This window comes from Excalfactoria chinensis, chromosome 4 (assembly GCF_039878825.1).
Source record: "Excalfactoria chinensis isolate bCotChi1 chromosome 4, bCotChi1.hap2, whole genome shotgun sequence".
NCBI lineage: Eukaryota > Metazoa > Chordata > Aves > Galliformes > Phasianidae > Excalfactoria > Excalfactoria chinensis.
In genome coordinates this window covers 68,279,550-68,303,246 of record NC_092828.1, presented here as the reverse complement: position 1 = coordinate 68,303,246, position 23,697 = coordinate 68,279,550, and the positions used below count along the sequence as shown (strand labels likewise).

Below are 23,697 nucleotides of genomic sequence, written 5' to 3'. Positions count from 1 at the left end.
AGAAGAGCATGGAGAAGGTTAATGCTAGTATCTTGTAACTTTCCAACGTAAGGTCAGAGCAAATAGACAACAGCACTTGGGATCTGAAATGGGAAAATACATGTGAAATTGTTTCTTGAGTTCTCACTTATGAGGTTGACAGAGGATAGATTTTCTCTTGGGTACCCTAGAGAAGTGACAACAAAACTAATGTGTTTGGGCTTTGTTGTTTCAGATAATCATTTTTCTTTAAAAGGCTGATCATTGTACAATGCCTATAGGGCTAAGGAAAAAATCATCTTTGATGGAGTTACAGCATTAAAATGAGTTAGCGATATTTTTATGAAGAAAATGGCACTTAATATTTACAGGGCCAAATCACAAACCCATGACCCTGCCTTTAGTTTGGCAAATGCAATGAAGTTAAGAGATGCTCCCAGGTAACTCAGCTGAAAGAGAATAAAAGAATCAGGCAATTCAAAAATCAACTGCAGTGAGGAACACGCAAAGAGCAAAGAAACACCCTGCCAGAGCTTGGAAGCTGAGGTCCAGCATATTTTGTTCAGGAGAGAAAAGGGAGATAAAATAAATGCTCTATATTTGAGCAACATTTTACATATACCCATATGAACATGACTTTGCTAGTGCTCCTCTAATGCTAATGAATTCATGCAGAAAAGTGGAAAAGCATCACAGTGAGTTCCTGGGAGTTTCTAGGATGTAGACTGTATTTAGGCATCTGTATGCCTATGTCTGGGCAAATTAGAAAGAACTGAGAAATTCAATGAAGCCAATAGCACAGGACAAAAGGAACAGGGAATCCTTCACTCTTTTACCAAGATTGCTAGAGCAGAAATTAAAATATCACTTGACACATTTATATGTTAAAAATGGAATAAAAATGGCTACTTTCAAACAAGAAACAGAAATAAATATGCTAGAGTATGTGTCCTGAACAATGTCCTGCATATATTAGACACATGGCTTTATTTGTGAGATGTGTGGATGAATTCTGGACTATGTGTGTAAGTGATGTGATAATACGATTGTGTATGTCTGGCGAATGAAGTCCAGATGAATTGCTTATTGATATCAAACAAAGGAAGAAGTTCCTCTTGCAATATCTGGAATAAAGGAAGATAACACTAGTTATTGCTGACTAGGGTGAGCTTTTGCTTACAAAACAAGTTTTGCGTGATCATTTCTAGCTTGATGTCTGGCTTCTTTCTTTCTACTTTCAGCCACTTCCATCTTTTTGTTTTGTTTTCGAACCTGTATCCCTCTGTGGTGTATGATATGCACTACTCGTTTAAATGTCAGATAGACTAGAATGAAATTTGGGATTTTCCTCAGTATAATCTTCATGCCAAAATAGAAGGATATAAAACAAAAGAACTGGCATTGCTGCAAGAACACTGACAGCAGGCAGTACTTGAAGAAATTCATATGCAGTGGATTAGCAAATAGACAATCAGAGCTGCCGAGCTTTCAATTGATGGTCAGGGATTTTGAAATGGGTTGCTGTGAGTTTTTGTTTGTTTGTGTATGTGCAGTTCTTGTCTTGCTAAACTGAAGCTTCACATATGTACAAAAAAAGCTGAAACGTTCTTACCCTCCAGAATCTTCAGACTTACATAAGGAGTCCTGCAACATGTGTAGCCATTTCAAGATTTTAAAGGGTTTTTAAGTTCGGATAAGCTATCCATTATAGATCACATAAATTGCCCAAATCATCTTCATTACAGTATTATATTTTTATTATAGATTTGGCAAGAAATATTCATCAAGTCTAAGGCCTAACTACTACTGTCAAAGTAGTTATATGATAAACCCGGATATTAACAGTCTGAGTGAGAGAATAGGAAGTGTGCTTGCTAAATTACCAAATAATCCCCATGGCATACTTGTATCTACATGCTCCTATTTATTTGTCTGTCTGTTTGACTGACTGTCTGCCTCTCCATCCATATATCTTCAGACAGATCTACAGAAATGAGACCTACTCAGCTGGATGCAGTAGAGACAATGGTGCACGCTGGTTCTTCCACGCACCTAAAACTTTCACCTTATTTTGCCTCTCAGATTCTTTTTCTTTCACCTAATTAAAATTTCCTGTGTGCTGAAATAAATACCTTTGTGTCTGTATTTGTTGTTGCTTGTTTGTTTGTTTTCTTTCCTCCACAGTGTTTACAGATTGTTAATACAAAGCACCTTGGGCTGTTTGTAGCTGAACATGCCTTTGCCCTGTACACGTGGGTTGTGTACACAACTACCACACTTCAGAAGGTGCATTTCACAACACTGTCATTAACATCCATTCTCTGGATAAGGGGGGAGTAAACTCAAAGGAAATTTAATGAGAATTATTCTGTTCATTATGTGATTATCTTGTGAAGTATTTTGACAACATCTTTAAAGACTTAACCAAACATTCCCAAAGCAAATGAAGAAGATGACATTATTCTTCCCCTTTTACTTTATGCCCTGAGCTCCTCTGAGTGGAGACACTGCCAAGGTCAGATTCCCAGTCTCAGTGAAGCTATGGGACTAACAGTGAGTAAAAACTTGTCTGTGCTAGCAAAATATGTTTTAAACAGTCCTCTACACTGCATCAAGGAGGGACTCAGCATCCCAGTTTTCAGAACTAGGAGCGATTCAATTTACAACACTTGGAAACCCACTGTGAATACCAACCTCCAACCTTCAAACTTTGTTCAACAGCTCCCATGTAAGAGCTTCTGCATTCCTAATGCCTTTGTCGGGTAAATTAAGTCTTCCTTATTTTAGGAAATCACACCAATTAGGCTTTTTAAAAATAAACAAAGAATATAAGAAGTTCACCTTTAAGAATAAAGAACTTTATGCAAATATGCTAGGATTGAACAATCCAAAATATTCAGTGTTATTTTTCTATGGATATTCTAGATAAATATCAGCAATACATGAGCTCAATATCAAAAGACTGGAAAATCTTAAAACACTGAAAGACCATCTGTGCATGCTAGCAACTGCCAAATCTGCAACTGTGGTTTCTTCCCTGCTAATTCCATATTTTCATGATAGATTAATGGGCACCATTTATCCAGAATAAATAAATGTGGAAGTCCCACCTTCCCCCTTCACTGTGCCTCATCATTTTACTGATTTGCACCAGACCACTGAGCACATTAATGCAAGTGAGCCACTGTCTGGATTCAAAAATGATCACATTTGGTAGAGAAGGAACACTTGGCACTGATGATTTCTTTACAGACTGAAAGTCCTTGAAGTTGAAATAAAATATATTCAAAGAACTCCAGACTACAAACAACACAGATAAACTGCAGAAGTTGAAGGATTTCTCTTTCTTTTCACCAATTTCAAATTGACCTATGTATAGGAAGAAAAGCACATGGACGTTTTACCTCCACTGCTCCTGTTTCACCAAGAGCACTCATCTTGTTGTTTCTTTCAAGAAGCATTACAGACACATACATCTAGACTTTTAGCTTGCTAATTTATGCCAGCTAGTGTAAAATTATAGAGTTGAGAAGAAAGCTGCAGAATCAAACCTTTATATGTGCTTTAAAGGAAAAAATTGTCCTATATATGGTGAAACTTACCCAATTCATAATTTGCTAATCTTTCCACTTAGTAATTTGCATGCCTGCATGCACACATATACATTCAACAACATACAGACTTCACAGTTTCAATAAGAGAATCACATTTCAGTGAGCTCTCATGCTATTCAGATTACACTGATTTATATAAGATTTATTATTGTAGCAGTTACCACATACTTAATAGTCTGTTTAATCTATGAAGGTTTAACTATAGGCGTCTAACACATTATCTGCCACTTGGATGATTTCTTTGTGTGTTCATGGGGTGCTAATTGCAAATTTGGAATTCAAATAGTTCATAATCTTGTTAAACACATTTCTTTTAAGAGGAAGAGATCTGCCTTTGTTATATGTCTGCTGTCCCCATTCACCTTAGCTCCAAGTTTTGCTAAGAGGAATAAGACGATAAATCCTGTTGGGGCATTTTCTGACAGATCTTATCCTGGCTGACTTTATCATGGCATATTATGTCTTAAAAAAAAATTGCTAAGGGCTGGGCATTCCATTGGCAAGACGTGAGCATGCCACATGCCACGAGAAGCCCACATGCTGCGGATTTGTAGAAACAACAAAGAGGACTGCTGCTGTGCAAGGTCTGACAGAGTTGTCTGTTGAAATTCTTTGCTGCTTTCTCAATAGTCTCTGTCTCCTCCTGTACGCTTGTAAGTACACATTAGGTTAAAAACAAAGTCTAGAATCTCCTCCAATTGAAGCACAAGTCAGGAGCTGTGCAGACTGTCTAATCCTAAGCGACAGAGAAAGAAGGTAGGGCAGACTGGGTTCACAATGAGTCTGAACAACTAGCAGATAAAACATTTTGCTTATGTTTTCTACTAAGAAGTCTCCCACCTCTTAGTACGCTACTGTTTTTAGTGAGCTAACACAGCAATAAAAAGGTTAAATTAACCTAAAAGAAGTGACTACAGAAATCAAGAGAAAAATGTAATCTATCTTCTCTTCAAAATGCTTTTCTGGATCTTATTTATTTTGCTTAACACAGACAACAAGAGCTTGTCCAATTCTTTATCTGTTCCAAAAATCTTTTAATAGCCCAGACTACACAGAAAACCTCTGCTGGATTTATTTCCTATCTGCTTTATTTTTGCACATATGAAATGATTAGTTTTGATGCAGTTTCTTTATACTTACATCAGCGTGTAAAACACACTCAATCATATGCATTCATAAAGTCAATAGCATATTAAATAGAAACTTGGATTATTACTTAAGTAACAGACTCTGAAATTACTTAAGAGAAAGCTTAATGGGGCTCGGTGGGACTCAAGCAGATGATGAAGTATATTTTGAATCAGAGTTATTTCCTGGTGACCATCTATGGCTGAAGTGACAGGAATGAAGAACCAAGAAAAAATGCTGATAAAGTTGAAGAAATAATTTATTCAGTGTTAGAACGACACTGACTGCACCTGCTTGTTCAGGCAGAATGTGGCAATGTCATCATTTTGAAGGGAACCAGTTATTCAGTCTCTAGACCAAAATAAATATATCAAGGCCTAGAAAGAAGAAGGAAAAGAACAAAACAAAACACTAACCTAGAAGGCATTTAAAAACATTAGAATCTGTCAAAATCCATGGAATTCCTCCATTATAGCTTATCCAAGATGTTATGGGGGAAAAAGCTTGACTCCTTTGAGCCAATACTGTTTACAGTTGCTGCAATGAAAATTCTAATTTTGTGCTCTAATGAACACAAAACGATCCATAGTCAACCTTGGCAAAACTTATAATGACTGTGTAATTGAAGTGACTTTGTCACGTTGAGAAAAAAATTGTTTCATAAAACCGTAGGTAACTGCCAAGAAATAAAACTATGGGAAGGGCAGTCCTGGATATGTGATACAGAGAGCTATATCGCCTTTGTGGATTGTAAATGTTGGGCTTGTAAAGCTGTGACACATTCATATGCAGTCACTCTCCCTGCAGCACGTTAAGGCTAATTGTGAATTACAGCAAGTGCTTCATCCTGAATGTGTGACACTGAATTTGCTCTCTAAAAACAGTGCTTGTGCAGTCATGCTGTGTGTCGCAGCCATTATGGAGGGAGATAACACACAGGAAGCTGGCAGGTGAACCTCAGTGAGAGCTGCTGTTGTGACACAAGCTGAAGTATCTCTCCACTTGGAAACTTCATGGAGAAGGTCCGGCAAAGAAATGAGATTGCAGACTTTTGGGAAGAATAGAGTTTCAAGCAGTGGCATGTTTAGAAGGTTCTCCAAAGTAACAGATTTCTCTAGAGATTCCCTAACAGACTTAGCTGACTTCTGAGTGCGGTGCATGAGCACAGGTTTATGCTCATCGTGGTATATGTTCTGAACTGGCAGCATTTATTCTCTGTTTCCCCCATCCTCTTTCTACACCCCAAACTCCCAATACGGCCCATACCTGTGTCCTCCAACAGGCACAACACTTGGCCTCCCAGACTTCCTGAACAGATGGGAACAGCAGAAGGAGAGAAGATAAGCACCGTGATAGGAGCAGCTCTGTGCTCACAAAGAATGATAGCATTTAACAGATGCTGTGTTGAAATACAGAGGGATCAATTAGAATCTGAAGTTCAAATTTTCCTCTGATGTAATTCCACTTGCACAGAACTTGGCTTTAAGTACCACAGTTTTGATTTCAAACATGAGTGAACAAATATTTTCTATTTATTTAGCACAGCAACGGCTTCAGCAAGGAGCCAGTGTAAGTCCTGTAAAGAATGCTGATCACAAAAGCTTTTTTTTCTGAGTATCCCTTAATGATCTAGGGATTGGGCACCTAGATGTCTTTAGGGGAAATCAATAGATAATTCCTCCCCATTTTCACTGTGGCAAGAATCGGTGTTTCAAAAGACTCTTCATGGTGCTCTTTCACTTTAAAAACAAATCTGATTCAACATGAAGTTCCATTATGAAGAAACTGTTAAATGCGATGACACTGGTTATGGAAAACTGAAATGAAGTGAGAGGAAGCAAACATCAACCCATAGGAAATTCTGCTGTCTTTGAATGACACGAGGAACTCAATATATCTAATCATTAAAGTAAAACCCACTGGGAATCAAACTACAGCTGAACTGCAGAGGGTTGCTACTTGATTGCTAGACCCAAAAGTGCTAAGCCATATGCTGCTTATTTCTTTGTCTTGATAGCTTGCTATGATTGATACCACGGACGACTCTCCTTTTCACCGTGAAACAATGAAGACAACAGGAATTAGGAAACAAGAGTATAGAGATTACATTTTACAGTCCTCATTTTTAACACCATCAGTTCCTTGAACTCAGCACAGTAAATTCCTGTGTGTAAATGTTTTACCAGCTTTCTTTAGAAATATATATATATTTTTTCACCATCCTTGTGCCAATCTCCTTGCTTTTTCTTCCTTGCTCACCCGTCTCTCTGAATCAGACTTTTCCCAGCACTCCTCCAGCCTCTGCACAAAGGCACCACAAGGTCAACAGAGGGCCCTTGTACGGGGGTGCCCTGCGCATCCCTTCTCCTGGCTGGAGGTGGAATGTGCTCTGTTTACAATACGCTTGGTTTCCACTTGACAGGGCCTGGAAGCCACTGTGTATATCTGAACCTACATCCCATAGGTAGAGAGAGCACATTGCTGTCAAGATGAAGCCCGTTTCTACAATTAAAGAGCCAGCAAGCTGACAAGGCCTGATGGATGAGCCGATACTGAACACACGTTACATCTGTAATGTGAGAGTTACACGACTCAGAGCAACTCGCTGCAAGACACAAAACAAAAATCAGCTCAGACGTTACAAGCACCCCCATTCCAACTATGCTAATCTCTTCTTTCATCCATGATCTTTGCAAGTGACATAGTGTTATGGTAAAATGTTCAGCACTTAAAAGAATATCTGGAGCCTCTCTGCCACTAGTAATAAAAATATTTAATGCTCTTGTTAGGAGGCGCAATTTGATTACTGAACTGTTATACAACAAATCCTGAAAACAATTCAAAGTGAATTTCCCTAATATGTCTATTTTTCTATCCTGCCAGAAGGGCTGCTAATGAATTTGCTGCTTGAATGAACAGACAGATTGGGAACTATAACTGTGCTGGCCTGGGCAACATGGCACTGGCACCAAAAACCTATTTGTACCCATGAAAAGTTCTCTCCAGAGTATGTATCTCATCCAGAGGTGATTTTCCAATAAAATCAGCCTCGATTATTGCAAGTGCAGGAGCAATCCCTAAGGGAGTATATCAGGCAATTCAATACTAGGAAATGTTGTACTAGGCAAAATTAACCTTGTAGCAGTGTTATTTCCTTTCTTTTGTATTCATTGATCCTAAATGACTGGATTTTTTTTTCTGTTTCTCTCAAACAGCAGAATATATATATATATTTTGTACTTATACTAAAAAAATGAATACATTCGAAAGATACCTGTTTTTATCACATATTTTACTGCCAAAGTAAAGGGTTGTTTGCTATGTGGCAGGCTCTTTTTGTGGATATATCAGCAAGGATAACAAGGAGAATACTTCGATAGCAAAAAGCACCATCCTTATTCTGTCCTATCTTAATGGCCTCACAAGGCAGAGGAAACCTACTACGAGCGCTGCTCCAAAAGTAACGCCTCCCACATTATGATGTTGGACTATGACATCAGGGGTGAATGTTGATGAGATGGAAGTAGACCCAATGTTCTCCCACCAATATTCTGTTTCTGTTGTTGTGTGACAGATGGCAGCAGAGGGGCAATCTGACAAAATGCCATCTGACATGGAAGTGCCAATAAAACAAAGGTGTGCCACTGAATTCCTCCATGTGGACATAATAGCATCCACTGGCATTCACTGACACTTGCTGAATGTCTAGGGAGACCAAACAGCAGATATGAGCACAATGAGGGGTGGGTGGTGTGTTTCAGCAGTGGCAACAGCAATAGCAGTCATCTCTGCTGGTGCAGATGTTTACAAGTGTGATATCTTGTTCATCGCTGCTGAAAATGCATCACTGATGGTGGCGACTATATGGAAAAATACTGTTTTTTAGCTGAGAATGTGCTCAGCTACAAAAACTTGTACTCCTTGCATCTGTTGTAATTTTCACAGAAATAAATAGGAGGAATTACTTTAGGAACAACCTACATTTATTACCAAGAGGCCACAAGCCAGAAGGACCAAAGAGACTTCATTCTCCCCTCTCATTCCACTGTAAAATTAGAAGTTCCAAAGAAGCAAGAGAGCAGAGAGAGGGATTCCAGTGTCTAAGAGGCTTATGATAGACTCAGTCAAATCCTACTGCCAGGTAGCTTTACATTGCCTCAAGACGGCACTCAAAGGCAGGAATCTTCATCCGGAGAGTATCTATACTGTGCTAGACCCTAAGTAAATTAGATACTCATGTAAGCACACTAAAACTACTTGCTCTCATTATTTTTCTTTCAAGGGGACACAAGTGTGATAGCAGTGAAATTCAAGAGTACACCTGGTTGGTTCCTGTGTGGGATTCAGTGATCTATACTGAAACCAGCAGGCAAAATTATCCCATCCATGCTGGGATCAGGCGTCTTCTTCAATTTTACTTATATCTATTACTTGGTTGCAATATCTTTGCTCAGAAATGCATTTTTAGAGCGGTACTTTTGAAAAGATCACAGGTAGTTAGAAAACAGCTGTTGCTTACTATGATGCCCAAGGCAAGCACTTAGAATAATTGTTTGAATAAATGCTAAGTGACTTAAAGTTATTAATGAGGAAGACAAATACAAAGCCTAAAATGACCAACAACGCAGTACAAGAAAGGGAAGAATCCACATCCTCCTTTGATTCACAACAAATACATGGTAGGATTGGAAAAAATATTGACCTTGGCTATTTTCAAAGGAAGAAATGAGAAAAAAAAGAAAAAGAGCTTTTGTTTGGTTCAAACTTTCACTTCGTTTTTTTCCTACAACCTCTGAAATCTGACCTAAATTTAATCTTGACAAACTGTGTCACAACAAAGGTGAGAAAAAGTAGGCTTGAAAAGTAACCAAAGTGACCCAGCTAACATGAAAATACATATTTTTGCTCAGGTGCAATGGTTGTGGTAAATTTTGCACAAATGGTCAAGTGGAATATGCACTTCTCACTGAATAAAAAATATGTTGAAGAAAAGTTTTCTCTAGCAATCCATAGTTGTGTGGTGGCTCCCGAGCAACAAGTTTCGCTCAGGAGCTGCTGCTGGTGCATGTGGCTGGATTCAGCAGTGCTTGGTATTGATGGTGTGTGCTCAGATTAGTAAGAGATTATATGAATGAGCTCTCAGAGTGTCCATCTCACTGTCTTGTAAGCAAATATTTTGCTCTACACAATTTAACCATCTGCTATAAATTACACAAGTCAGAAACATTTCATTACAAAAATACACTGTGCTCTTTCTAGGTACCTGTTGTAGTGGTTTGCCAAAATCCTTAAAAAACACAAACAATTCTATATTTCAGACTTAACCAACGTGACACATTTGCACAATTCGAAGTTCAAACAAACTGCTAGTCAAATGAATTATAACTTATTATCACAGGCTACAGACTTTTAATACATTCTATGGTTGGGACAGGACTGATTTACTGTTTTGGGCCCTGCCAGTAGTTATCACGCATCATTTCCTTAGAAATAAAAATAGCCCTACTGTGGTTATCCTTTGGACTGATTAAAATATATCTAACAAGATGTGTCAGAGGGACAAAATTCAGAAAATAAAGGTAAAATATTAAACAGAGTTATTATTTTATGTCTAAAGCACTGTATCTTCCAACTGCTGCTATGACTTTGGAATAAAGGAAAAGGTACTGCAAAAAAGAAAAAAGATCTAAAGGAGCAATTGAGCTCTGATAAAACCACACGGGTATAGCTGAATTGTCAGAGCTTTGCAAGAGTCAAAATTTACATAAAAATCAGTATTTAGGGATTAGTGTGATATCATCAAAAAGGATTTAATATGTGCATTTCTTTGCAAACAGTTTAAAAGCGACAGTTTTATAATCCATTTCCAACACTAACCTTTAACTTGTAAGAGTAAAATAATCCCTTGCAACATTTCTAGAGTTCACATTCTGCTGAGAAAACGTAGCTCCCTAAATAAAACTCCATGGAAACTGATGCGTTTGGTTTTCATAGTGATACTTCAAGTGCCAACCCTGCTGGAAGTACTGCGTGTCTGTACAGATGCAACCGCATGGGCCAGCTTCCAGAACCAGTGGTATTTTGAGTTTGGCCAATTCTCTGAGGGACTTGATTGCTGGTACAATAAACTGATCCCATAGACCGAACTCAGCAACTGCGTAGATGCCTAAGTGGACAGACTAGGAGGATCAGGGACTAAAGAACATTGTGTATAATTGCCTGTAAGCAGGCTTTTTCCTGGATTTCTGCTGGGGATTTGAGTGCTTTCACATGCTAGACTTAAAGTATTAAAACATAAATATGAATGGATTTCTTTGAGAAATGAACGTGGGCAGGCAGTTTAGGCCCTGTGTTGTAATGGATTTTTAGAACTAATTGAATTGGTGCTGGCTGATTTAGTAGTTAGACAGAAATGGACTAAGGAACGTTTATAAGCAGAGACTAACGGATGATGGTTGTAAATTGCCTGGGAGTTTCACTGAAAATGAGATTTATAGCAAGTTTTGGCTTTTTGTTTATTTGAATGAGGTTTGATTTTAAGTTCTTTAGCAAATGTCCTATAGATTCATCTACTTACATACATATACTCATATACACCTACTCATATATACATATGCCTGCATAAATAAGCCTGAGTAGATACACATGTACAAATATAAACATGCATATGTGTATATACGGACATCTTCCCATATAAATGGAAGTTTTTTCAACCTACAAAACTTCTTTTATTTTTCTTCTTTTCTTTTTTCTTTTTTCCTGCAGCAGAAATTCCTGAGCATGAGTACTGGTGGCACACCACCCACTTTTGTTGGTTACAAGTGCCTGATCTGACCAGCAAAAACAAACCTTCAGACCTAGCCTAGTGGCCTGCACATTTGACAACTGGAGCAAAAGATCTGTTTATGGTTACTGCTACTACAGCATATATTAACTGACCCTCAGAATCTGACCCGCTTGCCCTCCTGCATATTGAGTCAATAAGAAAATCCTCTGGCTCTGCATGACTTGCTTAGACCTTAGACCTTCCATGCAGGTCTACCCAGGAAGGGAAAAGCAAGGTGCCATTCCAGCTGGTAAAACAAAGGTTGTTTTCTTTTGTTTAAATGCAAACAGTAGAAATAGTCATTCCTATTCCATTTATAATGAAGGATGAAAAGGCCACGAAAAATACCACTGTGCTTTGCAAATAAGAGGTCAATTGAAATGTCAAGATATCAATAGTTAATGGGTTGCAATTCCAACAATGGCTGGGGCAGAAAATTATACCAAGTCAAGTCTGATGGCTTTCTGAGAAGAAGATGGCAGGAAAAGACAATAACCACCACAAGTCTTTCTGGTTAACAAACATGTGGCTGGTCTTGTCAGTGACAGAAAACAAATACATTTTGAAAATATAAAAAGCAGTAAGATTTTAACATAAACTATAATCCTCAAACACGAATCTGGTAGTCATTAAGTCTACAGCAAATTTAAACACATGCAGGTGTTTGGGGGACAAATGGTAATGCTTTCTATTGAAGATTTCAAAGCTCTGTAATAGAAGAGAAGATAAAGGATACTCAAGGAAGCCAGTGTTTTCTTTCTCAAAGCAAGAAGTCAATTTGAATATTCTACAGTTCTCCTAAAGTTCATGAAGTGCAAGAGCTGCTCTTAAAAATATTCATTTTTCATTAAAAATAATAATAAAAAATTCTGCTGTGCTGGATGAAATCAGGGCTTTAACTAAATCATGCTTTCGACTGACTGCATTTCCCCAAGGAGTCCCTCTGGTCATTTTCATAAAGGACTGCAATCAGAGGCTTTTGAGCCAAGTTATGTCCAGTTCTCAGTCAGAAGAGCAGCACCATACAAAGAACTCATCTCTCCCATGAGGAAAAGAATAAAAAGAAACCAGTTATCTTCGTAACCACTGTTTCTGTCTGAGTGGCTGACTCAAAGGCTTCCTTTCCCAATTGCAGAGAGATCTGCCTTTGGTTGCTATTCGCTCACTGATGGACTCACACTCTTAGAGGGAAAACAGCATTATTAATAGTGGCTTTTGAGTAGGAAAACTCCTTGATCTACACAGTGGAGATACATCATATTATGAATGAGAATCTGCAAGTAATCTTTTGTTCTTTTGCATAACATAGCTACTTGCGCGGATTCCTCTGAGCATACAAAGAAATGCACTTAAAATAAATAAAATACAGTATTTTTTTCAAGCACTATAGTGTTCAATAAAGATTTCAAATAAATAGATTTCAAATGAGATTTTGCATGGAGGATAAGCGCATTGGTAACTCCTAAATACAGGATGTACATTTATGGAAGTGCACAGGAAAATGGGAGATCTACCTTGAAGGATACTTCTCTAATTTCTGTCCTTTCCCCACATTCTGTCACTGGCAGAGATGAAGCACTGGGCTATCAGACCTTCAGACTACATTAATGTACAGGCTGCGAAGCAAAGTCTATGTGTACTTGAAAGCAAGGCTTAACCCTGACTGTATTCAGTTCTGATGGGATCCTGCAGCTTGACCCACTGAGCCAAGACAAGTGATTTGGTCCAACTCAACATGAATACTATGCCTTTAGGCTCCTAGTCTGATGTGGGCTTTCACTGCCTACCCAAGTCTGGAAAAAAGCCTGGGAACTGTGATCATCAGCTGGGTTTCAGAACAACACTGCTATTGAATTTTAATGAGAATCCAAATCACAGAGTATATAATAGATTATTTCCTCTGGATAAGTCAGAATTGAAAACAGTTTCTCATGTAACAGCTCTTTAGAAATCAGAAAGTGTCCACAGGGTAAACTTGGTTAAGTCATGTTACCTCTTTCAGACTCAGGGATGGGAACAGCATGATAAGCACTAGCAAGTAAGAAAGTATCTAGGACTTTGCATACAAGAAATCCCTTCCCTGCTACTGTCAATATAAATATGGATAAAATCTGTGATAGACAGCAAGTGCTCCTTTTATGACAGGGGAAGAGGAGTATAAAATAAGTTAAAGTGAATAGAATCTGCAGTTATAGGGTGACTTTGATGCCACATATGGACAGAAGAGGGTCTTACATTTTTAAACAAGTAATTGCATTATTTTCACCAAAAAAAAAAAAAGTTAGTTCAGAAGGCACAGAGACTTCTCAGCTACTTTCTGTATGTTTCGTTATAGTAGTAGCATGTTAGATGAGGCTACCAATATATAAAGATGAGTTCCTCTGCACGTGCTGTGTCTTCTTCAGAGCTATAAACAACATGGAATTGAGATCATGCCTTGTGAAGAAGTCAAATGCCACCTTCATTGCTCTGGCCTTCAGGAAGTTCATATAACTGATAAGAACTAGATTAACTGAGTCTAAGCACCTATAAACTCTTGGATAGCAAGAAATCAGCTGTATAACTGCCTAACTGAACTGTAGACGGAAAACATCCTTGGTTTTCTTTTTCCCCTCCTGAAGTGTTAAGTGATGGGAGGATTCAACAGAATAAATAGTAAGTAAGCCTCCCCTTGTACATGAAACCTGCAACATTAATTAGAGGGCAAGATGTACGAGAAGCAGCTGAGCTACCATGGTTATTTCAGTCCAGAGAAGAGGAGGCTGAGGTCCCATGGAAACCTGCAAGTCCTCACAGGGGAATGGAGTGACTGTGCACTGTGCACTGACACAGAATCACAGAACAGAACAGCTTGGGCTGGAAGAGACCTCAAAGACCATCCAGTTCCAACCATCTGCCATAGCAGGGTAACCAACCACTAAATCAGGCACCAGATCAGGGCCCAGACCCATTCAGCCCGACCTTGAATGCCTCCAAGGATGGGGTGCCCACAGACTATCTGGGTAGCAGTGCCAGAGTCTCACCACTCCCTCAGTGAAAATTTACTCCCTGGCATCTAATTAAATCTCCCCTCTATTAGTTTAAAACCATTCCCCCTTGTTCAATCACTATCTACCCATGTAAAAAGCTGATTTCCCTCCTGTTAAGTACTGGAAGGCTACAGTGAGGTATGGAGCCTTCTGTTCTCCAGAGTGAGCAAGCCCATCTCCCTCAGACTGGGTGCTCCAGCCCTCTGGGCATCTCTGTGATCTCTGCTCTCATGTGACAGCAAAAGGACCCAAGGGAAGTGTACAGAGCTGGGTCAGATTAAGGTTCAGTCTGGGTATTAGAATAAAGTTTTTCACCAGGGGGTGCTTGGGCATGGAACAGGCTCTACAGTGTCACAGCCCCAAGCTGCTGGAATTCAAGAAACATTTGGCTCTCAGAGATAAAGTCTGGATTTTGGATGGTCCTGTGTGGAGACAGGAACTTGATCTCAATGAATCGTTTTGGATCCTTCCAACTCAAGACATTCTGTGGTTCTGTGATTCTAATAACCAAACGACCAAAAGTAATAGACTATTTCTGCTAAAATCTTTGTTGTATTCCTCAACTAGCATGCTAAACAGTGGGACTATTAAGACTGAACTAGAGATATTATGAACACAACAGTCTTTAAAAGGAAATGATTTCTGATTCCAGGTTTGGGAAATAAGAACTCTGTCAGAGCAGCATAAAAACAAGGAAGTTTTTAATGCTAACAACAACAGATAATATATATTTTTAATATATTTATATATATATATATATTGTAACAGATGTCAAATGCAGCTAGATTCAACTCAACTTATTAGTGCATGGCTTTTAGCCAAAAGCAATTCACATTTGCAGAAGTGTACTATCACATATGTCTTAATAACAGAAATGTGCTTTGAAAAATGTATGTGATAAGTCACATATGGCAGAAGAAATTTGTACAGCTTTCAATCCTCGTGACAATGGAAGCTACCATCTTTATTTTGCATAGCTGAAGAACATTAAAATTCAAGCAAAATTCTCTTTGATATTTCAGAGCTACAAAAGCAACAGCACTAAAAGCTAGACATACTTGAGGTATACTTAGTGAGGCTGTGCTGTTTGTATACCAGGGCTGCTCCAAAAGTACTATTTCCTATGTTATGATATTAGCTCATGACATCAGAGACAGCTACTGGTGGGATGGCAGTAGAGGATGAACCCTATCCAGAAATATTCCTTTGCATTTTGTTTCTGTGTGACAGATGGCAACAAAGGGGCAGTCTGACAAAATGGTGTCTGACATGGAACAGCATTGGGAGCAAAGGTGTGTCATTGAATTCCTCCATGAGGAAAAAATGGTACCCGCTGGCATTCATCTATGCTTTGCTGAATGTTGATGGAGACCAAACAGTGGATGTGAGCACAGTGAGGGGTTAGTGGTGTGTTTCAGCAGAAGTGAGAGTGATCAAGTGATCACCTCCACTTGTGCAGATGTTTACAAGTGTGGCCTGCAGGCTCTTGCTCATTGCTGGCAAAAATGAACAGCTATTGGTGGTGACTGTGCTCAAAAATAGTGTTCTGTAACTGGGAATTTTCTCTATCAAATAGTGTTATTGTACTCTTTGCATCTGTTGTAGTTTCCATGAAAATAAATAGGAGGTATTACATTCAGGTAGGTAAGAGATACATGTTTGAAGCATATATTGTAAGGTGGATAAAGAATTGGTTGGATGGTTGCAGCAAGCGGATTGTAACCAAGAGCTGCTATGTCCTGGTAGAGAATGGTCATGAGTGGTGTCCTGAGGGATCCATCTCTGGTCTGATGCTCTTTAACATTTTTATCAATGACATAGATAATGGGATTGAGTTAACCCTCAGCAGGTTTGCTGATAAAACCAAGCTGAGTGGCGTAGTTGACAGAACAGAAGAAAGGCATCCAGACTGACCTGGAGAGGCTCAAAAAGTAGGCGCAGGTGAACCTAATGAAGCTTAACAAGGTGAAGTGCAAGGTGTGGCACTTGGGTTGGGACAATCCCAGATATGAGTAAGGACTAGGAGAACTAGGAACCATATTGATGCTCAGAGGGCTGGAGCACCACTCCTACAAAGATGGGCTGGTTTCACCTGATGAAGAGAACGCTCAGGGGAGTTCTTATTGCAACTTTAAAGAGAGCTTATAACCAGGAGGGAAATCAACTTTTACACTGGTAGGTAGTAATGGGACAAGGGTGAACCCAAGCTGTTCTATGATCCTGTGATTCTATGACTTTCAGAGCAACCTATGTAAATGTAACCTACGTCTATGACAGCTATTTTAGAGATATTATTTTTGCTTTTGCCCTAAGAGGTAATATTTTAGCATAATATTGTAATTGCATACAGGTAACTTAAATAGTTACATTTCACTGAAAAATGAGGCAGATTTATCAGCTGTTCATTATACAGACTGTAATTAATATGTATAATGGATTCCCTAGGGTACTAATTGAAGCTGCAACCATGAATATAGTCAGAGAGAAGTTAAACAACCAGTTGGGAGAAAAAGACAGGGTGAAATATGCACATGTAGGTGGAAAGAGTGAGACTGTCCATCTGGCCTTCTTCCATTGCAAAATATTACTCTTATTCAAAAGTCCCATAAAAATTATTTAATCTAAATCCTCCACTTCTGTACACCCAAATCTTTTTTACAGAGTAATTGGGCATCAGTATCACACATATGCTATTTAAGGGCTGCAAAGCTCAATATCTCTGTCTCACATGGGGAAACTCAATTTAGTTGAGCCATTCCTGAGAATGTGATCCAAAATATTAAAGAAGTGAATTAATGAAAAATGACTGTTTTGGAGTTGTTCCCCAGGACTCTCACCACCTTACAGCTCCTGGATTCTCTAGAAGATGAACTGAAATCACAGCTCATTTCATACTTTTATTAAACAAACCACCAGGTAACAATGACTTTAATTCAGCTTGCACTGAATTTGAACTAGCCCTACAGGCAAGAAAGGTCCCGTGTCATATTAAAAGTTTCATGTGCTACCAAGTCCCCACTGGATCCTATATCTAATTTTTATCAGATTAAATGAAACATAAAGGGAGAGTGATTTATGACTATCTTGCATATTGTCTAATCACTCCAAGGAGTGTTCATACACATTTTGCATTCACTTTATAAGGTATAAATGACTATACATGATAGAAACCCAGTGAGAGATAAAACTGTATTCTTTTGCTGCGTGTGCTAAAATACAGTGATTTGCAAGTTCTGTCAGTACACGTTCTTACAAAAACTAAACCAGTCTAGTACTAATCCTGCATGAGAAGCAAACTACTATGAAAACAAAAACATTTACTCTGTCTGTAATATACAGTTACTGGGATTTAGTTAAACTGCAATGATCACCTACTGAAGCTAAAATCATGTTTTACTGGTGCAGGAAAGCCCATTAAGTCTGGATCATTCATTATTTAAAGAGAATCACTGATGTTGGTAGCTTTAACCGAAAATGCCTTTCCTCAAAGAGCTAGGACATCTATAAGGCAACTTTCTTAATTCAATGATAAATGGTTGAGTGTTGCTGCTAGTGCCCTAAGATTTAAGAACTTCTCATGAAATGCCCTGGAAATTGCTCCCTGGTAGCTTGCTCATACTTCATAGAGCCCAACTGTAAACAGCAGAAACATACATCTGTGTGTGGTATGAGAAAGACACACATACTGAGTGAGAAAGCTCTTAATCAGCAGGATGGCAGAACCTTGATATACAGGTGCAAAATATTCCCATGTGTCTAGAAATCATCTGGCATATTCCTAGTTACTTCCCTCCTGTCAGACCTTCTCAAGGATTGCAATTAAAAATCATAATCTTTTTAGCATGTACAAACATCCCCAAGGCTAGGAGCACTATGTATTGAGTATGATTGTGATATTATTTGGCAGCTATTCATACACAACATATTAATTTATGGAAACTGGATGAATCTTGGGTAGTGCAATCATTAGAGACACATGATAAATCAGAAGCTTTCCTCAGTACTGACCTTCTAATAGCTATTATTAGGGACAGCTTGAATTCCATTTTCTCTTTTACTGACCTCCTTACTGTGTGGCTTTTTAGTGATTATATACAAGCAGTTCATTCAAGTTACATTTTCCAATAGATAAAATAATAACTTACTTCACAGGAGTGTTTCTCAATTTTGTCTTTTCAGCAGCCTGCAAACAGAAGAGGGGTGGGGGAGAAAAACAATTACACAACACACCTAAGCACAATCAACCTGTACCCAAGTACTGACTATTGGATGCTCTTCAGAAGCGTACACTGGCACCTAACCATGGCCAGGGCAGAGGGAATGTATCTGCAGTAGCTGGCTCCTTTCAGGGTGCTATTGCTGCAGGTCTCAAACACTTCTGCCCAAGTTTGCGATATGATTGTGTCTTGCTTATTTTTAATGGCTATCATTGTTGAGGAACCATTCATTACTTTACTTCCCACTCTGACTCTGGCCTCCTTTGTCACAACCTATCTGCTCATACCCAGAACAGGAACAACAATAGGAAAAATTAAAGGGAAGAACAGACTTTGTTTCCAAAACAGTTTTTATTTGCCAACAACAGAAAGGGCAAGGGATGATCAAATGTTCGGATCAATTTCCTTTTGTGAAACCTTTGAGAAAACACACTCAAATCATCTAAATGAGTAAATCTTTGGCCCTCTCAGCCTGCACCACCTCAGACATAGAGCCTGGTTCCAGTTTATTGCTGAACCCATTGATCTGTGTACAGTTCATTTATCATTCATGAAAAGAGCCAGTGATCTTCACAGTATATTAGAAGAAACAACTCAGATCATCTGTCAACGGCCCTCTTATTTCTGTTTCCCTCTCCGTGGGGATTTCATCTTCTTCGATTTTTCTTGAATTAAAATGTTGCTAAGCAACACAGCTGGGAGCACCGATGGCAAAGCCATGCCAGTCTATCACTCTGGTTAAGTGGCTCAAGATTCTAGCTGAAGATTCTAGTGTTGTTTCTTTTAAGAAATGTTTCTGTAGCATAATTATGTAATCTGAGCCAACCTTGCATCTCCTCGCAATTTTTCAGAATAGATAAATAACATTTTCCAGGGCACTGTTCCCTGACATTTGTCAGCAGTGTAGCGCAGAGTTTAGTTAACACACTTCACTGACCACAAGTCAGGTGGTTAACTATAAATATTTTTAATGTCCTTAAGCAATCTCCGTTGACAAGCACTCAACAGATAACAGTTCCAAACATACACGAACAAGCGAACAGTCTTGGCAAAGCATACAACAATTAACATGCAATAAGGGGGAGGGGTGAGAGTGGGATGTGTACTTTCAGTTTTCCAGTTATCAAGTAATGAAGTCTGTCGATTCCCCTAAGGCATGGTATTAGACAGAGTTCCTTGAGAGAGGGCCGTAACTAATATTCCCAGGCAAGAAGGGAGATTTGTAGATATTGTTATGGAGCATAATATGACCTGATGTTCTCTGGTCTCAGTCCAGCTGAGAAGGGATCCCACTTGGTTGTGGTCCCTATGCTGTTTTATACCCTGGTAGCGTCTGGTCTCTGCTGATACTGTTACTTAATCGCTACAGTGCACACTGCTTCTGCTAAATGGGGTTAGTTCGATAAGCTGTGCTAGGTTTGCCTCATGAATGAGGAAGGAAAGCCTCCCCTGGGTTCTACAGGATGTAGTTGCACTTCTTTATTTAATCCTAGAGGTGCGGAACCATATCTGTGAGTGTCGTTTTGTGGTCCTGTCTCAGCATAGCACTGCTTTGTTTTGTGTAATCAAGCCACGCATTTGCCAGTAAACCACCAAGTTGGTGCTGGGTCAGGCTCCTGACATTAGCTAGGCTGTGACTGGGAGGGCAGAATCAAGTTCCCCAGGGACACAACTTCCACAGGCCATGAACCAAGAGGGGGAACTGGAAGACTAGGCAGAAAAACGCTACCAGACCTTTGCCTGGTCCTGTTTTTTCTCCTTTCTCACAGTTACGCTTTTCCCTTTCTTCAGCAGGCCCTTTCAGGAGAATCTCACACATTTTAGTGCAGGAGGTTTTGAGACATTACCTTCAGATAAACAAGCGTTTTGTACCATTTCAGGAAATTCCTTCTAGCATTCACAAAACCAGACTATAATAGATTTAAATGTGGGAAGCAGTCAGATTAGTGAGATTATAAGCATGGGTCATGGTGAAAGGCAGAAGACAACTGATCCATAAACTTATTACACAAAGGAAAATTTCACCGCTTAATTACCTTTGGAGATATTTTTGTAAAGCCTACCAGAAGCTGGACAGAAGGATTTTGGTGAGGAACTTTAACTTCTGGTATGCTTAGAAATAAAATGGCTCCCACATGGGAACTGCTAACATTAGCGTTCCTGAAAAATGATCCCACAAGCCCCTGAGGAATTAAATCTTTTATGAAAGCTGACTAACTTTTGAAACCTCTGGGACCTGCACAATTGGGTTCCAAATTGTGCCAGAATTAGTTCTCCTCTGGGCTCTACAATAGGACTAGTTTTTCAGAATACACGCTATTTTGGCTCTTTTGCCTCCAAACACTACAAAGATAAAATCTCTGTATAAATCTGTGGAAATCCTTAATAATAACTTTAAATTTGGGAGAAAGAGTTAAGGTTTATGACAGCTGACAAGAAAAAACAACAATACTATGGGTTGGCTCCCAGAATGTGAAGAAAGATGCATTTGTTTCATTTGGATTATGTTTTTCATCTAAAGGATAAATTGTTGAAGGCATGATGGGAAACAACTATTATAGTTGTCCAATACAGATGCTAAATAAAACACTTAAAACTCAGGAAGAGCTGAAGTTCAGATTCCACAAAAACATATTATGCACCCAAACCACTTATGATTTCTCAAAAAAACCTATAAATGAAATGGAATCCCTGTTTCATTAGTGAAATAGTGTGAGTTCTGCATCCTTCCAATGAAACTCTTCCAAATCTCCATTTTTTTAGCTGTCATATGCAGTCACAAAGTCAAAAAGCATACTATTAAGAAATATTTCTAAGTAAGAAACTACACGTAACAAGATGCAAATGCTTCATTTAAAATGAATTAATATATCACTGAAAAATACATTTCAGTTCCCTAGTCCTCCATTAAATGTCAAGTTTCAGTCCCACCCTGCAAGGAATTAGAATTATTATTGAAGTTTATAAAGAGCCCTTCCTTCCTATGGTGGAAGATTTTTTGACTGTGCAGTGACACTTTCACTTGGTCCAGATACCAAATATCTAGACTATAAAAATTCTGAGTTCGGGAATGTGAAACATGCATCTAAATCTCAGACAGGCTTTTTATCACTCTAAATTATTCAGAAGTCACTACAGAAAATAGATATCAAATACAGACAAGGAAAATAAAACAGAAGTAAGAAAGAGAGCTAAGAGCGTCTAGGATCAGAAGTAAATACTAATGCAGTCAATTCGAATATAAAGTGAAGCAGAAAATATTCAGAAGTGCACATGTGTGATTATATAGGCTAAACCGTTTGCATGAAAGATTAAAGAAGATGAAGATATTTCAGAGAGTGACAAATGGCAATGTCAAAGTCATGGAATATTAAAGAGCATTTGAAGCATTTGGTTTTTGACTACTTAGCGATGTTGATGTTTACTCTAAAACATGGTAGCTTCAGGAACAAGGAATTATGGAGGTACATATCTCAGACTTTTACATGGAAAAGTATTCATTTTTTCCACCTGTGCTACTGGGAGAAGGCAGTTTCCTAGATCCTAAGAAAAGGCACACTGTGGGGAGACTGTTCTCCACACTTATACAGAGTTTTAGAAAAATAATCTAGTCTAGTACCAAATGTGGAGGTTGGTGGCTCTGCCTGCAGCAGTGGGGTTGGAGCTTGGTGATTCCTGAGGTCTCTTCCAACTCAAGCCATTCTATATTTCTATGATATTGCAAGTTCTCAGGTTAATCTACATACTAGCCTACTCCAGTGTTGGATAATAGAGCAACTGGTCATTTCCTATTTCAGATGCATTTTCCTCTGAGAGGTAACATGATGTTTTTAAACAAAGCACACAGTACGGCAGGAGTTCTATCTGAAGAAGAAATGCAGAATGTCTTTTGCTTTTATTTATCTTGTAGGTGCTGCTCATTCATTTTTCAAAGCATATTTGTTGAGATATCATGAGCATGCCCAGTGGCAGAAGATAAAGAAAGGCAAAATCAAAGTGACATTGAGTAACTCTACACATCAAGCTTTGATGCAGAAACATATTGTTTGAAAATATTTGGTGTGCAGCAGGTCTGTCAATTAGAGCTAATTATATTTCTCTGATCAGTAAGAATGCAATCTTGTTTTAGGCAGGTTTCTTTGAAATGTATGACTTTTATATAACTTCATTATAGGAAAATACTTCTTCCAAATTACTTTTTTGCTGGGCTGCTCAGCTATTGACTCAAATTGTCTGCGTTGAGTAGTTCTCTCTGCTTTGATAATTAACTTTTGATCATTACTGAATTTAGCAGTTCTTGTCAGATGTGTTCATTGCCATCCTTCTCAACTATTTCAGTGTTCATCGCCTTTAATCTTTGAACAAAACGATCTCATTGAGCCCCCATCAGCTTTGCTACTCAGTTAATAATTCCTGTTTCTCATCTTCACGACTCAGCTTGATTTGTTTTAGACTTGATGCAAGCTTTTGATTATTAATTTAAGATATTTCAAAGACAAATACGTTATAAAAGTTATTTTCTATCATAGATTCCTAGGCCTTTATAAGAAACTGGTTCTAACTCCACATTATTTCCTGAACTTACTGTATTAAAAGTACTATCTAGAAATAGTAGGTAGGATGTTCCTAAATCATGATAAATGTACACTGAAAAGGAGAAGATGCTGCAAAAGACTGGCATAAAATTGGACTGGTATAATGTAACACTCAATAGGTGTTAAGAGAATTACATCATGGGACTTTTGTTAATTTTGAGCTGGAAAATGTGCATTAAAATAATTTAGGATGATTAGAAAATGGAAGCCAGAATGAACTAGACAATCATTCCACTGTAATTTGTAATTTCCTCCTTTTTTTTTTTTTTTTTTTTTTTTTTTTCCTTTTTTTTTTTTCCCCCAAAATTA

General features: G+C 38.5%; 1 protein-coding gene across 1 annotated transcript in view; it reads right to left on the bottom strand.

The window, feature by feature from the left end:
• The window catches only part of AFF2 (ALF transcription elongation factor 2), a 338,300-nt gene that overhangs the window by 64,027 nt on the left and 250,576 nt on the right, over positions 1-23,697 (bottom strand). Inside the window, exon 9 of the mRNA XM_072334541.1 lies at positions 18,722-18,759. Coding sequence (XP_072190642.1) covers positions 18,722-18,759 — 38 coding nt within the window. The remainder of the gene's footprint in view (positions 1-18,721; positions 18,760-23,697) is intronic.